General features: G+C 32.4%; 2 protein-coding genes across 2 annotated transcripts; both read left to right on the top strand.

The window, feature by feature from the left end:
• Positions 1-1,420: 1,420 nt before the first annotated feature.
• On the top strand, positions 1,421-3,372 carry LOC123685640 (PHD finger protein 13-like). The gene is made up of 5 exons (XM_045625401.1): positions 1,421-1,649; positions 1,728-1,756; positions 1,841-1,951; positions 2,524-2,766; positions 3,112-3,372. The coding sequence occupies exons 1-5, from the start codon at positions 1,625-1,627 to the stop codon at positions 3,196-3,198; spliced, it is 495 nt and encodes a 164-aa protein (XP_045481357.1). The 5' UTR covers positions 1,421-1,624; the 3' UTR covers positions 3,199-3,372.
• Positions 3,373-8,389: 5,017 nt separating this feature from the next.
• On the top strand, positions 8,390-12,542 carry LOC123685639 (transmembrane protein 205). Its single transcript, XM_045625400.1, has 3 exons — positions 8,390-8,654; positions 9,808-10,150; positions 11,501-12,542. Exons 1-3 carry the CDS (start codon positions 8,467-8,469, stop codon positions 11,786-11,788), a joined length of 819 nt encoding a protein of 272 aa, XP_045481356.1. The 5' UTR covers positions 8,390-8,466; the 3' UTR covers positions 11,789-12,542.
• The last annotated feature ends 422 nt before the right edge of the window (positions 12,543-12,964 follow it).

The raw sequence follows: 12,964 nt of genomic DNA, 5'->3' as shown, positions 1-12,964 counted from the left end.
GATTTCGGTTGTTTCAGCTCAATGTTATAATTAGATCAGTAGAACGAAATTGCTAGAAAATCAATCCTAGGTGCTTACATTTTCCGTGTCAAAGTGTCTTAATAAGCAATAGTAACTATTTCTCCATTAAATTAAATACGAAAAACTAAGATTGCTACTGCCACTATGCAATAAAGTTTCGCATGGGAGAATGTTAGCTATACTGAAGAAATATCCTGTTTTTTAAACTATTATTTTTTCTCTTAGTTGAATAATAAATTGAACTGAATCAATAAGCTCAAAGTTTTATATTTTTCTCGACTACAAGGTTGAGCTACAATATACTTAATTTTTAGCAATCAGTGGGAGTCTTCCTAGTGGATAAATTGAGAACAATCAACAACTTGGATATTATTGAAATTTCCGTTTAGTCTCACTAAATGATTCAAAAATATCTTCAACAAAATTAAAAATCTTTGTATGGACGAATGAAATGTGTAACATTTCATTTGTTGATACAAAGATTTTCATTAAAAGCAGGTCGCATTTTCCACTAGAACAATATTGGTAAAGCTTGATGTGATTTGAATTGTATGTCGTATATGGAAATAAAAATTGGATGAAATTTTGAATTGGAGTATAAGACAAAAACCAGTCTATTGTTTGTCCCTTTCAAATTTACACGCGCATACTGTCCTAAATATTTTTACGTGTACTAAAGCGGTAAATACCGTTGAAAAAAATTTAAAAAATGTATTTATACACGATAATCTACGAACCTATTGACTTTCCTTTACACTTTTTGGGATAAAGGAGAAAAAAATGTGAATATACTGACTTTCCCACGGATTTTAAAAAAAGGTAATATTCAATCAATGAAGGGCGTCTATTAAGATTAATTTGAATAAAAATGAATGTGTTTAACTTCAGACAGATGTGATTTTTCGTGGAGGTCTTAAGTAAGATAAGTATTCAATTCAGTTATTCAATCTTATTACTTATTTATCTTCTATTCAATTATTAAAATGATGGAGTGGAATATTAAAATATTGGTGAATGCGCCATAGGCTAAATTTTTCTCCCTAATTAATTTCAAAGAAACAATTTTTCTACTTCATCGAGATAAATTAAAAAAAAAACAATTTCTTTACTATTCAAACGCATAATTTTGTCGTATATAAACTGATAATAAAAGAAAATGTAAGTAAAGAATGATCGTATTCCATTTTTCTATGACTCCAAACGTAAAGTGAAGACGTATTTATTCCTTTGATCAGCCTCAGATTATATTCGTGTTATGTTTATTAGTAATTTAATTTCATGAAACATGAAATAAATAATATAATTTATTACTTATATCTATTCGATGTTAAATCAACGACTTAAGTATTAAATCACAGATAAGAAATTAATAATATGGTCATTCATTACTTAAATTCTATGTCTTGCTTTCTGCTGCTACAAACAACACAGAACTCGAAGAGTTTCTAAGCTTAGGAATTTGAGTCAATTTTATTTTAGCCTTTTTTTAATATTAATTATTAGTTATGGACATATAGCTAAACTATTGGCATTTCATCGAATTTTAGATAGGTTCACGCTCCTTAATGAATTTCGAACCTGATATTAATTTAGGAAATCAAATATGACACACAAGCAATTGGTATCCAGTGAGTATGTTTTTATCTTATAAAAACTTATTTCCTATAAAGAGATTTTGTGATTTTTTATACGTGAATTGTTTCCAGTGCCACCAGAGATTACGGAAAATAAGAATGTAAGTTAGCTAAATTGCTATTTCTTCTTTTGCATTCCTTTCATTCTCCCAATAAAACAGCTATAACTCATTATCTCTTTTCAGATTGATCTGGAATCACCCAATAACATACGACGTCCTAGGACTAGTGAAGATTTTTATGAATTTTGTACGACTGTATTGAATTACGAAAATTATGAGGCACTTGTTAATGAGGTGAGTCCAATCCAGATTGAAGTGTTGCTCAAAGTTTTACCATATTTAGTTCTTTCATTTTGGTGAATTTCTCTTTGTTGAAAGTATTTTCTCGTGATTTTCAAAACAAGATTACATGTTGAATCACAATAGTTCTTGTGAAAAATTATTAGTATCGTATTGAAGCATTAACTCTTCGTTCAAAACCTAATTAGGTATCCTCTAAACTTAGCATCATATCAGCTTTTTATCTGTCAGTTTGAATATCAATTAATTACAAACTATTTAGTTATTGAATTTCATTAGAAAGAAAGGACTAAGAGGTAAACTTTGAATCTGTTTTTGTTACTTCACTATTTTTTTTTTTTTTGATTTATCAGAAGGTTGAAGTTTATGGAAAAGTTCTCATTATTTTGAAACACAATTTGTGATATCTCTTTTTCTCACTTTCTTCTTATAAATGAAAAAATAATGTGGTAATTTGCATAACCTAATTGTTTCGTCTAATCTGACAAAGAGAACAATGAAATTTTTCTGTTGATATATTATCTTTTATATGGTTTCTAGCTTGATTATAATTATAGAATTTTTAGGAAATTCATAGTGAATCAACTCCTAGTCCTCAGAGAGATGGTTCTGAAAGCAGTATCAACTCGGAACTGGCAAGTAGTAGTCAAAAGGAGAAAAAAAGTGAAGATGAAGATAGTGAATCATTTAATTTGGTGACGTGTTTTTGTGGTAAACCATTTGCTGGTCGTCCAATGATAGAATGTCTGGAATGCTTGACCTGGATTCATCTTTCTTGTGCTCGAATCAAGAAAAACAATATTCCTGAAGTAAGTCGTTTCTTTCCTTGTTTTGTCTTCATTCATTTATTTGTAAAGTGTTATTGAAAAATCATCGAGTGTATGACAACCACATTTTAATTAAATTAGATTAGGATGTAAGTAAAACTGTTTTCGTGAAACAGTCCATCAGTGAATAGATTAGTGAAATCGAACATGATGATTAAGTAGGTAGGTAGGTACAACATCTAGATGATAACACTGTTGGTTTCCAGTGATTAAAAGAAAAAAATTTCCACCGTCATGTTCAGAAATAAAATCGAGAGTATTGTGAAGGAGCTAAAAACTGTTCTATTGATTTTTCGTCATATTTTTATCGGAAGTAATTTATTTCAGGTATTTCTATGTGCCATGTGTAAAAAGAAAAGATCTGCTTCTCCGATTACACCACCTGACAAGAAACGTCCAAGAAAAACTTTGTAGGCGAAACCAGTGTATATAAGTGATTTAAGATTCTATGTATAAATGTAAATAATTCTTTATTTAGATACATCTGATCCAATGTTAAATTTACAAAATCGATATATAATTGTATATTTTGTTTTATTACTTTATAATGTGATTCGAATTCATTACTAAAATGAAGTAAAATTTCAATTGTTTCAATTATCTTGAGATTCTAAATATTTAATGAGTGGTTATTAACAGGAGGTTAGTTTCTTACGCTTAGTGTGGTTTAATAATTTTTATAATGTTTTTGGAATTTTTGGGGAAAAATATTCGCGTTATATAAATATTTTGTTGATTAACCATATGCAAATTTGTTGAACCTGAGTCCCACCGAATCCCTTGGTTATTCCTGAATTTCACTCTTTTATCAATCATTAGAAATTTTAGTTACCAAACATTTTTTGAGATCTGTTAATTCTCAACGGATATAGTGAAGTGAACAGAAAATAAAAATGAATTAATTAGTTGATTTTCAAAGTTTTGAGGAATATTGTTCTGGAAATATATATAACATATCAATTTTAGTGAAAAATTCAAGTTTTCTTCTCATAGCACCTTCACTTCAAAAGATATTCAACTTGAATTTGGCGTAGATATTCCAGTGCACGCTACTTTCCTCTAGAACTTTTGTTGGTGAACCACTTGTAGTTAAGAAAAAAGAATCCTAGATTCTAAAGTAATCCTCAGGAAAATCTAAATTATTATAAAGATCCAGTTAGTGAGCTGTTATGAGTAAATTAATTTCAAGTTTTGGTTCTTATTTTTTACCCAATATGTGGTAAGGATTCGATAAACTGGTATAATCATCACAAAAAGAAGGACTAAGAAACGCCCTGTACCTCATAAACAAAGCATTCGCAGCTCTTGTTTATAGGAACACCCTGTATAATTCAAATAATTTTTCATGAAATAACCTTACTTCAAATTAATCGTTTTTGTTCCATCCTGTCAAATGCTTGAACTATTGCAGCACATTCTGAGAAGTATTCAAAGTTGAACTTATCTTGAATTGAGTATTTTCGGATTTAGGATTTTCCAAAAAACTTCCAGTTCGATTTTTTTATCAATTATGCATTTCAATCATTAAAGTTATCTAATTTTGAATAAGGAGTAATCTTTTATATCTTATCATAAATCTGGCTAATTGGACTCGAGAGTGTTTTATTATAAATCCCCCCACTCTAAATTATGTGGAATTGTACTGAGTTTCTTAGAACCTCCGATGTTGGGATCGTTGATTTATTGATTTTATCTATTTTCTTAAATATAGACATCGCTTTGATTGAAAGAGGATAATATTTATGATTTCTCTTTAGAATCTTGGAAAAATACATAAATAAGTGATGGAATATAGTAAAAGAAATATGAGCCTATAAAATGGCTCAGTGTTCTTGTGGCTACAATTTATTAAAGGAAAACAATACCTTTGAAGGATTTTAGTTACATTTGAGAGTTTTTCAACCCTGAGGAAAACAAGAATTATATGAAAAATATTTTTCTCGAAATTCTTTTGTGTTGATTTATTTTTCCAATAATGAATCATTACTTAAGGGATCCAATCAGGGTTCTCCTTATACAGAGTGATACACCCTATTATACGTTCATGGAAAACTAATCATAATTTTGAGCTGAAAATTTGGATATTGGGGATTGAGAGAATTCTCCCTAAAATATTTTCAGATCTCTACAACTTCCGGTTTTACCGGAAACAGACTACTACTTCCTTATTTCAAATGGCACACCCAGTATATTATTGCATCTTCAGATCGCTTTTTTGACGACAATATTTTAGAGAGAAAGATCATTGTCTCAAACCACAATATGAAAATTTTCAGCTCAAAATTATGATTAGTTTTCCATAAATGTCTAATAGGTCATCCCAGTGAATCACCCTGTATAATGAAATGCAGTAGCGGCTCGTAAAAGTTGGGACCACAAAAACATTCACTATTTTTGTTCACGTAAAATTAATTCACATATGACTACTTTTGAATTCTACAAATAAAATGATGGTCAAATTTTTTTTGGTCACTCTTATGACCCGCCCCTGATCATTGTATTCTTTATAAAATGTCCTGATGCAAGGAATAGAACGGACAGATATACACATAGATTAACGAAGTATATGGATGTACACTGGTATGGAATATTTTAAAAATGAATATAGCTCGGAGAAACCCAAGGATGATGTGACCAAACTGTCAATTTTCCATCGATCCCAAAACCACTTTGCTTTGTTATTTTAAAGGAACTTATGAGTGTAGAAAAAGTTTTTCCCCAGAAATATTTAGGTATTATTATCATTCCCAATAATGAATCTTTAGTGAAATGAAAAATTTTTTCTCGGAAACTATTCGATCAGTACGCATGAAATTCTGTGCAAGAAAAGACGAAATTAATCCTCCTCACCAGTGGCGACGCTAGAGGAGGGCCAGAGGGCGCCAAAGAGATTATCTATTCTATGAGGAAATAATGAACCTTAGTGTAAAATTTGTAGTGTTTGTTACTCTACTTTCACATTCTTTAAATCCCAGAACATCACCTGAATATTTTTGGAAAATTGCTCCTACTTTTGAACGATTAATTTGGAAAGAAAGCCATGAAATTTTGAGCGAACATCAAAGGCTCCGAAAAAAAGTAGAATACTTCATTATTATACGCCCAAAGGTATATTAAGCAAAACAGTTGGTAAATGGAAGAGTAACCGCTCAGATATACATGTGTAACGTTTAAAAATAATAAATCGGAGATTAAAATGTGTTTGGCTTGTATTGTTGAGCGTAAATGAGAAAATAAACAAGTTCTCAGAAGCAATTTATTTCACGTGGTCGCTTTCATCGAAATTTTTTTTGGAAACTGTAATTGTCGGCATTTCTGAGCAAGGGCGTAGATCTTTTTTTTTGGAGGGTACTCGAGAAAAAAATTTTTTACGACGACGTTTACTCATATCTATAATGTGAGAAAAAGAAGTTTGACAACGAACCAAATTACCCGAAATAACTTTTTTCATTACAAATTCGATTGTTCTTACCTTAATCAAAGTTACGAAGGAAAATGAGAGATTCCTTGGATAATTTTAAAAATGAAATAGCCCATAAACATGAGCCCGCAAATGCTTTGTTTTCGAGATACAGGGTGTTTCTTGTAGTCCTACTTTTTTGTGATGCTTAACCAGTTTATCGAATCATTATTAATCTTTACTACAGAGTTGGTAAATAAGTATCAAAACTTATAATTAATTTATTTATCACAGCAACCTAACTGGATCTTCATAATAGTTTGAATTTTCCTTAGAATTACTTTAGAGAGCTGTTTGAATTTTTTTCTCGAAATCGAATGCAGATAAGACAAAACTACAACAAACCGAAAAGTGTAGTACTGAACCAGAGTTCAGTATGCCAATTCAAGTTAAATATCTTGTGAAGGAAAGGTGCTAGGAGAGAATAACTTGAACTTTAACACCTGTATCTCAAAAACAAAGCGTTTGCGGACTCACAGCACTTTTTGCTTGAAATGATCCAAGAGATCTGTCATTTTCATTTGTTCCTTCAATTTAAAAACACCCTGTAGATATAGTCAATTCAAAACTGATGTCTTCACAAATAAACTGCAATTTGAATGAAACACAATAAATTGTACAACACAGCCCAGACAATTTTTCGATGCGAATTACTCAGTTCAGTTCTTTGATAACTACAGTATTGAAAATTTGTGACGAGAATGATACAAAAAAACCGAAAACAACGGGTAAGTGTATACCAATGACAAATCACAGATGGCTAATAAGGGACTGACGAAGCGGGTAGATAAAGGAATATAATAAACCTCGGACATAGACGCGCTCGTAGTGCAATAAAAGTAATCATCTTGTAAGCGATAATAAACCCATAAATTATATTTTGGGGGGTGGGGTATTTACCTCCAGTACCCTCTCCATTTCTACGCCCTTGTTTTGGAGTGGTATGTGTGGAACGATTCTTAATGAACTTCGTATTGTCCCGCATGCTTTGAGGTAGATACCTGTGCGTCTAGACTAACTATCGACGTCAACGGCATCAAATGAGGTGCCTACGTGACGAAGCTACAGTCCACTGCACTTTTTCGCGGATCCCTTCCTACATTACTAGGAATAAGAGTACACGAGTGCTAACCCATGCCATATTTTGGACTTTTGCAAGGAAGTTGTCAGCTTGGGCAAATAATCTCGAAACCCAAGTATCCACACGTGTATGGTACCTTTATCTCCAATGCAAATTTCAAGAAACACACCATTTTTAAAGGACTTTATTACCATCTCGAATTGCCTTTCAGTGGGCGGCTTTCCCAATATACAGGTTCTATTTAAAACGTAATCAGCTTTCGAGAAACTAATCTTTAGATTAGATCTCAACTCTGGATTTCCGTTCTCGAAAAGTTTTGAAGGCTATATACAATGAAAAATCAAGACTATTCCTTCTTATTTCTATGTTGAGCCTATTATCACGCATCGACTCTTTGACTAGGTGCATCGTTAATATTTTAATCTAATCAATGAACTGGATTTATTTAAAAAAGTAGGCTGAAATAGGTGAATAAACAACGTATTGATTTTTATCCATCTGTTTATAATATCTCTGTAATTATGAGTGTTCTGATCGATTATTTTATTGATAATTGAATTGATGCGATCGCAAAAAGTTGATTTAGGTATCGCCAATTTGGCAATGGAACAATGTTCATTTATATGATTTGTTGCGATATTTATTTTATTTTCCTGTGTCCCAATCTTTCACAATCAATAATTTATCCAGAAGCTTCTCTTTATCATGTGAAAATTATTAATAGACATTCTTATATCAACTTTCTCGTTGTAAATCATAAAGTTAAAAACATGGGATAATAGATGGCAATAAATTTATTTCAGTAGAATATGTTTTTGTTTTGTTTAATGTCCTTAAACCGGCAATATTGGTAAGCCAATACCACACCATTACCTGTTGCACAAAAATCAAAGGCTATAGAGCCTAAATGTCCATATATGAATTGCATTCGAAGCTCATATTATTCTGTCAAGATTAATTTGAAATAAACTTCGGAGAAATTCAATTTATTTTGTCCACGATATCCGTTTGGAGATCTGGCAACGCCGATGATTTAGCCGCTTTAAAAGAACCCACCTTGTGGTGTGCACGTTCGTCAGTGTAGAGAAATCTCATAGCGCGTTAGTGCCTGATTGCTGCCAGGGTTCCGTAATTTTCGAAAATGTGTGTTGGCCGCAACGTAGACGTCAATTTTGAAGAAGTACAGTTGCAAGCTAGCTTGAGGATGAAAAACACCTGTGAGAATATGTGGAAAGAAGATGCCCTAGCAGTTTCTACAAAGTACACACGCACCGTGCTTTTTGGGCTTGCAGACCTGCTCCAGACATTCCAAAATTCGACACTCTACAAGTAAGGGGTATTTTTGCTCATGTTTTTTTGCGGTGTTGTCGCATTTGTTGTTGCTTGTAGGTAGGTACACTACTAAGCTGCCTTATTTTTGAAAAAAACAATTATTTGTTATATCCTTTACTCTGTATTTGAAAGGATATGTTGTTTAATGAACCGTTACTAGTCAATTGCTAATTACAATTGTTATAAGAAGGATGTTGAAATTTCCATATTAAAAAAGTTCAATGCGGTGCGAATCTCAAGGTTCATTATTTATCCTTTCAGATAGGGTATTGTTGAAACTTTTATTATACACATTATTCTTTTCCATTTCGAGTTTTTTATTGAAAGGAAATTATGGAACTTTACAATTAAAGCAGGATTTTAATCACTCTTATTGAAGACGTGTTAGCGATACTCAATTTCGAAAATTTCCATGACCTATTTAACATCACGTTTACAATATCGAACAATTCAATTTGAAATATTAATTGATTGCATTGATAGTTATCCACGCAGAATTAATTGGGAATAAAATAGTCCATCAGAATTATAAATTATTTTGCAAATAGATTCTTTTAACAGCTGCGATCTGCCAAGTAGACAAGATGGTATTCATTTTCAAGTTTTTGATTTTGATTCAAATATTTCTCGTCTCTCCTGTTTGAATGCATTTCACTGTCATGTCAGGGGTGGCCCCAAGGTGAGAATTAGTAAGGGTAGTTACCCCCTAGGGAAAAAATTTTCAACATTTTGAAACCTCCTATTGACAATGATTCAGGACGATATAATAGTAATAGATTAAGCTTAATTTTCGTCATTTTTTCTGAAATGGTCATAATTTTTTTTCTATTATTACTAAATAATGCCCCTCATTCTTTATCTCTGGATGCGCCACTGGTCTATGATATAAGGGGGTATATTTAAATCAAAAATTTTTGTTTTAGAATATTCGGCGATAGTTAAAATTTAGATAATCCGCTTTTTTGTAAAATTCCGTTGATTCAGATTTTTTTTTTCATCAAAAAGCTAAGTAGACAACAAATGTTACATACCAGATTAAGTTATTGCTGCATTAAAAGTGTCCTCCTCTGTTGGATTCATTTTAAATCAACTTCAAGTAGACGACTGGCAAGGTTTAAGGTTTTATATAACATTTTCTGTTCTGTTGCAGAATTCTGTTCCACACAACCCAGCCTGCCCATTTCATCACTGCCGTTTCTGTTTTGATTGTGGCTGGTCTTCTGGTACAATCTGACGATTCCCAAAATGTTTCTGGACTGTGGACCTTAATATATTTAGGGTCCTTCAGTATGCATCTTGGAGCCCAAATATGGATGACTTTCATATCTGGTCTGTCTCTCTACTTCTCGATTCCTAGGCATACATTTGGATGTGTGCAGAAAGTGCTGTTCCCAAAGTATTTTCTCTTAAATGCTGTTCTCAGTTTTATCACTTTGTGTGTCTTCCTTAGAACACACAACAATAAATTTGGGAATATTCAAATTACATCTCAGGTAAGTTACTTCAGTAAATTAGATCAATTGAAAAGTCCCCGGTCTGATGCACAGATGGAGGTGCTAGTATTAAATCCATATGATTTTTAGTAAGTACCAAGCTGTCAAAATTTGACAGCAGTCCGACCATTAGTTTGTGAGATATTGCGTTCTGAGTGTAGCTACTTTGGTTATTTGAAAAAAGATGAAAAAAAAAAGAATTTCGTGTGCTGATAAAATATTGCTTTTTGAAGGGAAAAAATACAGTTGAAGCAAAATCATGGCTTGATGAAGAGTTTCCGGGGTTTGCACCAGGAAAATCTACCATCATTGGTTGGTATGCTAAATTTAAACGTGATGAAATGAGCACCGAAGATGGCGAACGCAGTAGACACACAAAAGAGGCTGTCATCGACGAAAAAATTAAAAAAGTTCATAAAATAATTATGAATGACCGTAAAGTGAAGTTGATCGAGATAGCAGACATTGTGAAGATATCATCTGAACGTGTGCATCATTCACGAATATTTGTACATGAGAAAGCTGTGTGCAAAATTGGTGCCGCGCGAGCTCGCAATCGATCAAATGCAACAACGTGTTAATGAATCTGAGCAGTGTTTGAAGCTGTTTAAGTGCAATAAACCGTAATTTTTGCGTCGATATGTGACAATGGATGAAACATGACTCCATCATTTCACTCCGGAGTCCAATCGACAGTCAGCTGAGTGGAATGCACACGATGAACCGAATCCAAAGTGAGGAAAAACACAACACTCAGCTGGCAAGATTATGGCATCGGTATTCTGGGATGCGCAAGGTATAATATTCATTACCTCCAAAAAGGCTAGATCATCAACAGCGATTATTATATAGCGATATTGGATCGTTTAAAGGATGAAATCGTTAAAAAACGGCCCCATTTGAAGAAAAAAAAGAAATGTTTCATCAAAACAATGCGCCGTGTCAAAAATCAATGAAAACAATGGCAAAATTGCATGAATTGGTCTTCGAATTGCTTCTGCATCCACCATATTAGCCAGATCTAGCCCCCAGCGACTTTTTCCTGTTCTCAGACCTCAAAAGAATGCTTGCTGGAAAAAAATTTAGCGCCAATGAAGAATTGATCGCCGACACTGAGGCCTATTTTGAAGTGAAAGACAAATCGTACTACAAAAATGGTATCGAAAAGTTGGAAGATAGCTATAATCGCTGTATCGCCCTCGAATGCAACTATGTTGAATAATAAAATCGAATTTTGCCAAAAAAATGTGTTTTACTATGGTAGACCGGGGACTTTTCAATTGGCCTGTTATGTAAATCGATTGTGACAAACTGGAATTGTTATCTTTACATTTACATTTTTTGTTTCAGGTTATCTCTATGACACTCTGCTTTCTAATTGAGTTGCTGACCCGCTTATACCTCACTTCACCTCTTCTGAAGCTCATATCTGGTAAGAACGAATTGGAAAAAGATGCAGGAGTAGGCATGGAAGTGGGAAAATTCAACCCAGGCAGGCTTCTGGAGAATGAGGAATACATGAAACTCCATAAGTCCTTCAGAAAACTCCATATGACCATAGCAATTGGCAATGTTATCAGTATGGGTTGCACCATATGGCATCTTCATTACTTGTCTCAAAAGCTTAGTATTATTTGAGTTTGATTTGTAAGGATAATTTTTTTCTCAGCCATTTATTTATATCATCTTGAACACTCATCCCCCGCATTATTTATTTATTATCAAATTCACGCATCTTTGAAATGCCCATTTTCATATGCAACTCTTCTCGATTTTCTATAAATGAATAAGCCTTTGAGTGATACGCTAAATATATAATTGTTGGTACTTTTGAAATAGTCTTCTATCTTCTGTTGATTTATTAAAATGCTCTTTTCCTGGGATAATAGTACAAATATGTGTAAATTATTACTTGACAAACCTAAGTACTGGAAGCCAAAAATCTATTTTGATTAGAGGTCTGAAATTATCGATATCCTAATCATAAATTATTTATAGTAAATGAAATGTAGGTGACAATAGTTAATACTAAATAATTTATTAATGATAAATCTGTTTTGTTTTCCAGAATCACTGAAATGAGAAATTTGTGGCAAATGTTAATTATGAGAAATGTATGATTTTTGAGGAAATTTTAATGATGAAATTAAGAATGAATGATATTTGAGTTTCTCATTTCTTGGTTTATTGGATTTTCTCGACTGAAACATGAGGCTAACATAATTGTGTTTTTAAAAATGGAAAAATATTCTGCCAGAATTAAAAATGTGATATTTTCAGTTATTTTGTAAACATAATGTGTGTGTTGTTTTATTGTTATGGTCTACTTTTAGTTTGAATGATACTGGCTAGGTGAAATTGAGTGAAATAAATTGAAATAATATTCTCTTAATAGTTTTTTTCTATAAATCCATTTTATCCTATATAAGTAAATAATCTGCCAAAGTTCAACCATCTCACGATGCCGTTTCGAAAGACAATACCTAATCTAAAGTAATTCAAGCTTCATTAAGTGCTCAATACCTGTTTTAAAACTTAACTGATCAAGCACATATCTATTTCAGGGTCGATGGCATTTGTAAATGATATCTTCGATCTAGTTCCGAACTGGTTTAAGATTCTGCGTAAACGAAATTATAGGTCTTAAACGCAAAAACCGCAAACTCTTGACCCAAACTATATACAGGGTGTTTCCTTATTGAATGTCAATATTTATGGGGGTGATTTTTGGGCCCATTTCAAGAAAAAAACTTCATATGAACATATGTCCTAAACGTCTTTCCTTTTCAGATGCAGGGTGGTCAAGTTTTCAAA

This window comes from Harmonia axyridis, chromosome X, assembly GCF_914767665.1.
Source record: "Harmonia axyridis chromosome X, icHarAxyr1.1, whole genome shotgun sequence".
In the NCBI taxonomy this organism is placed as follows: domain Eukaryota; kingdom Metazoa; phylum Arthropoda; class Insecta; order Coleoptera; family Coccinellidae; genus Harmonia; species Harmonia axyridis.
Note: the sequence above shows the minus strand (reverse complement) of the source record. Positions and strands in the feature narration are given on the sequence as shown.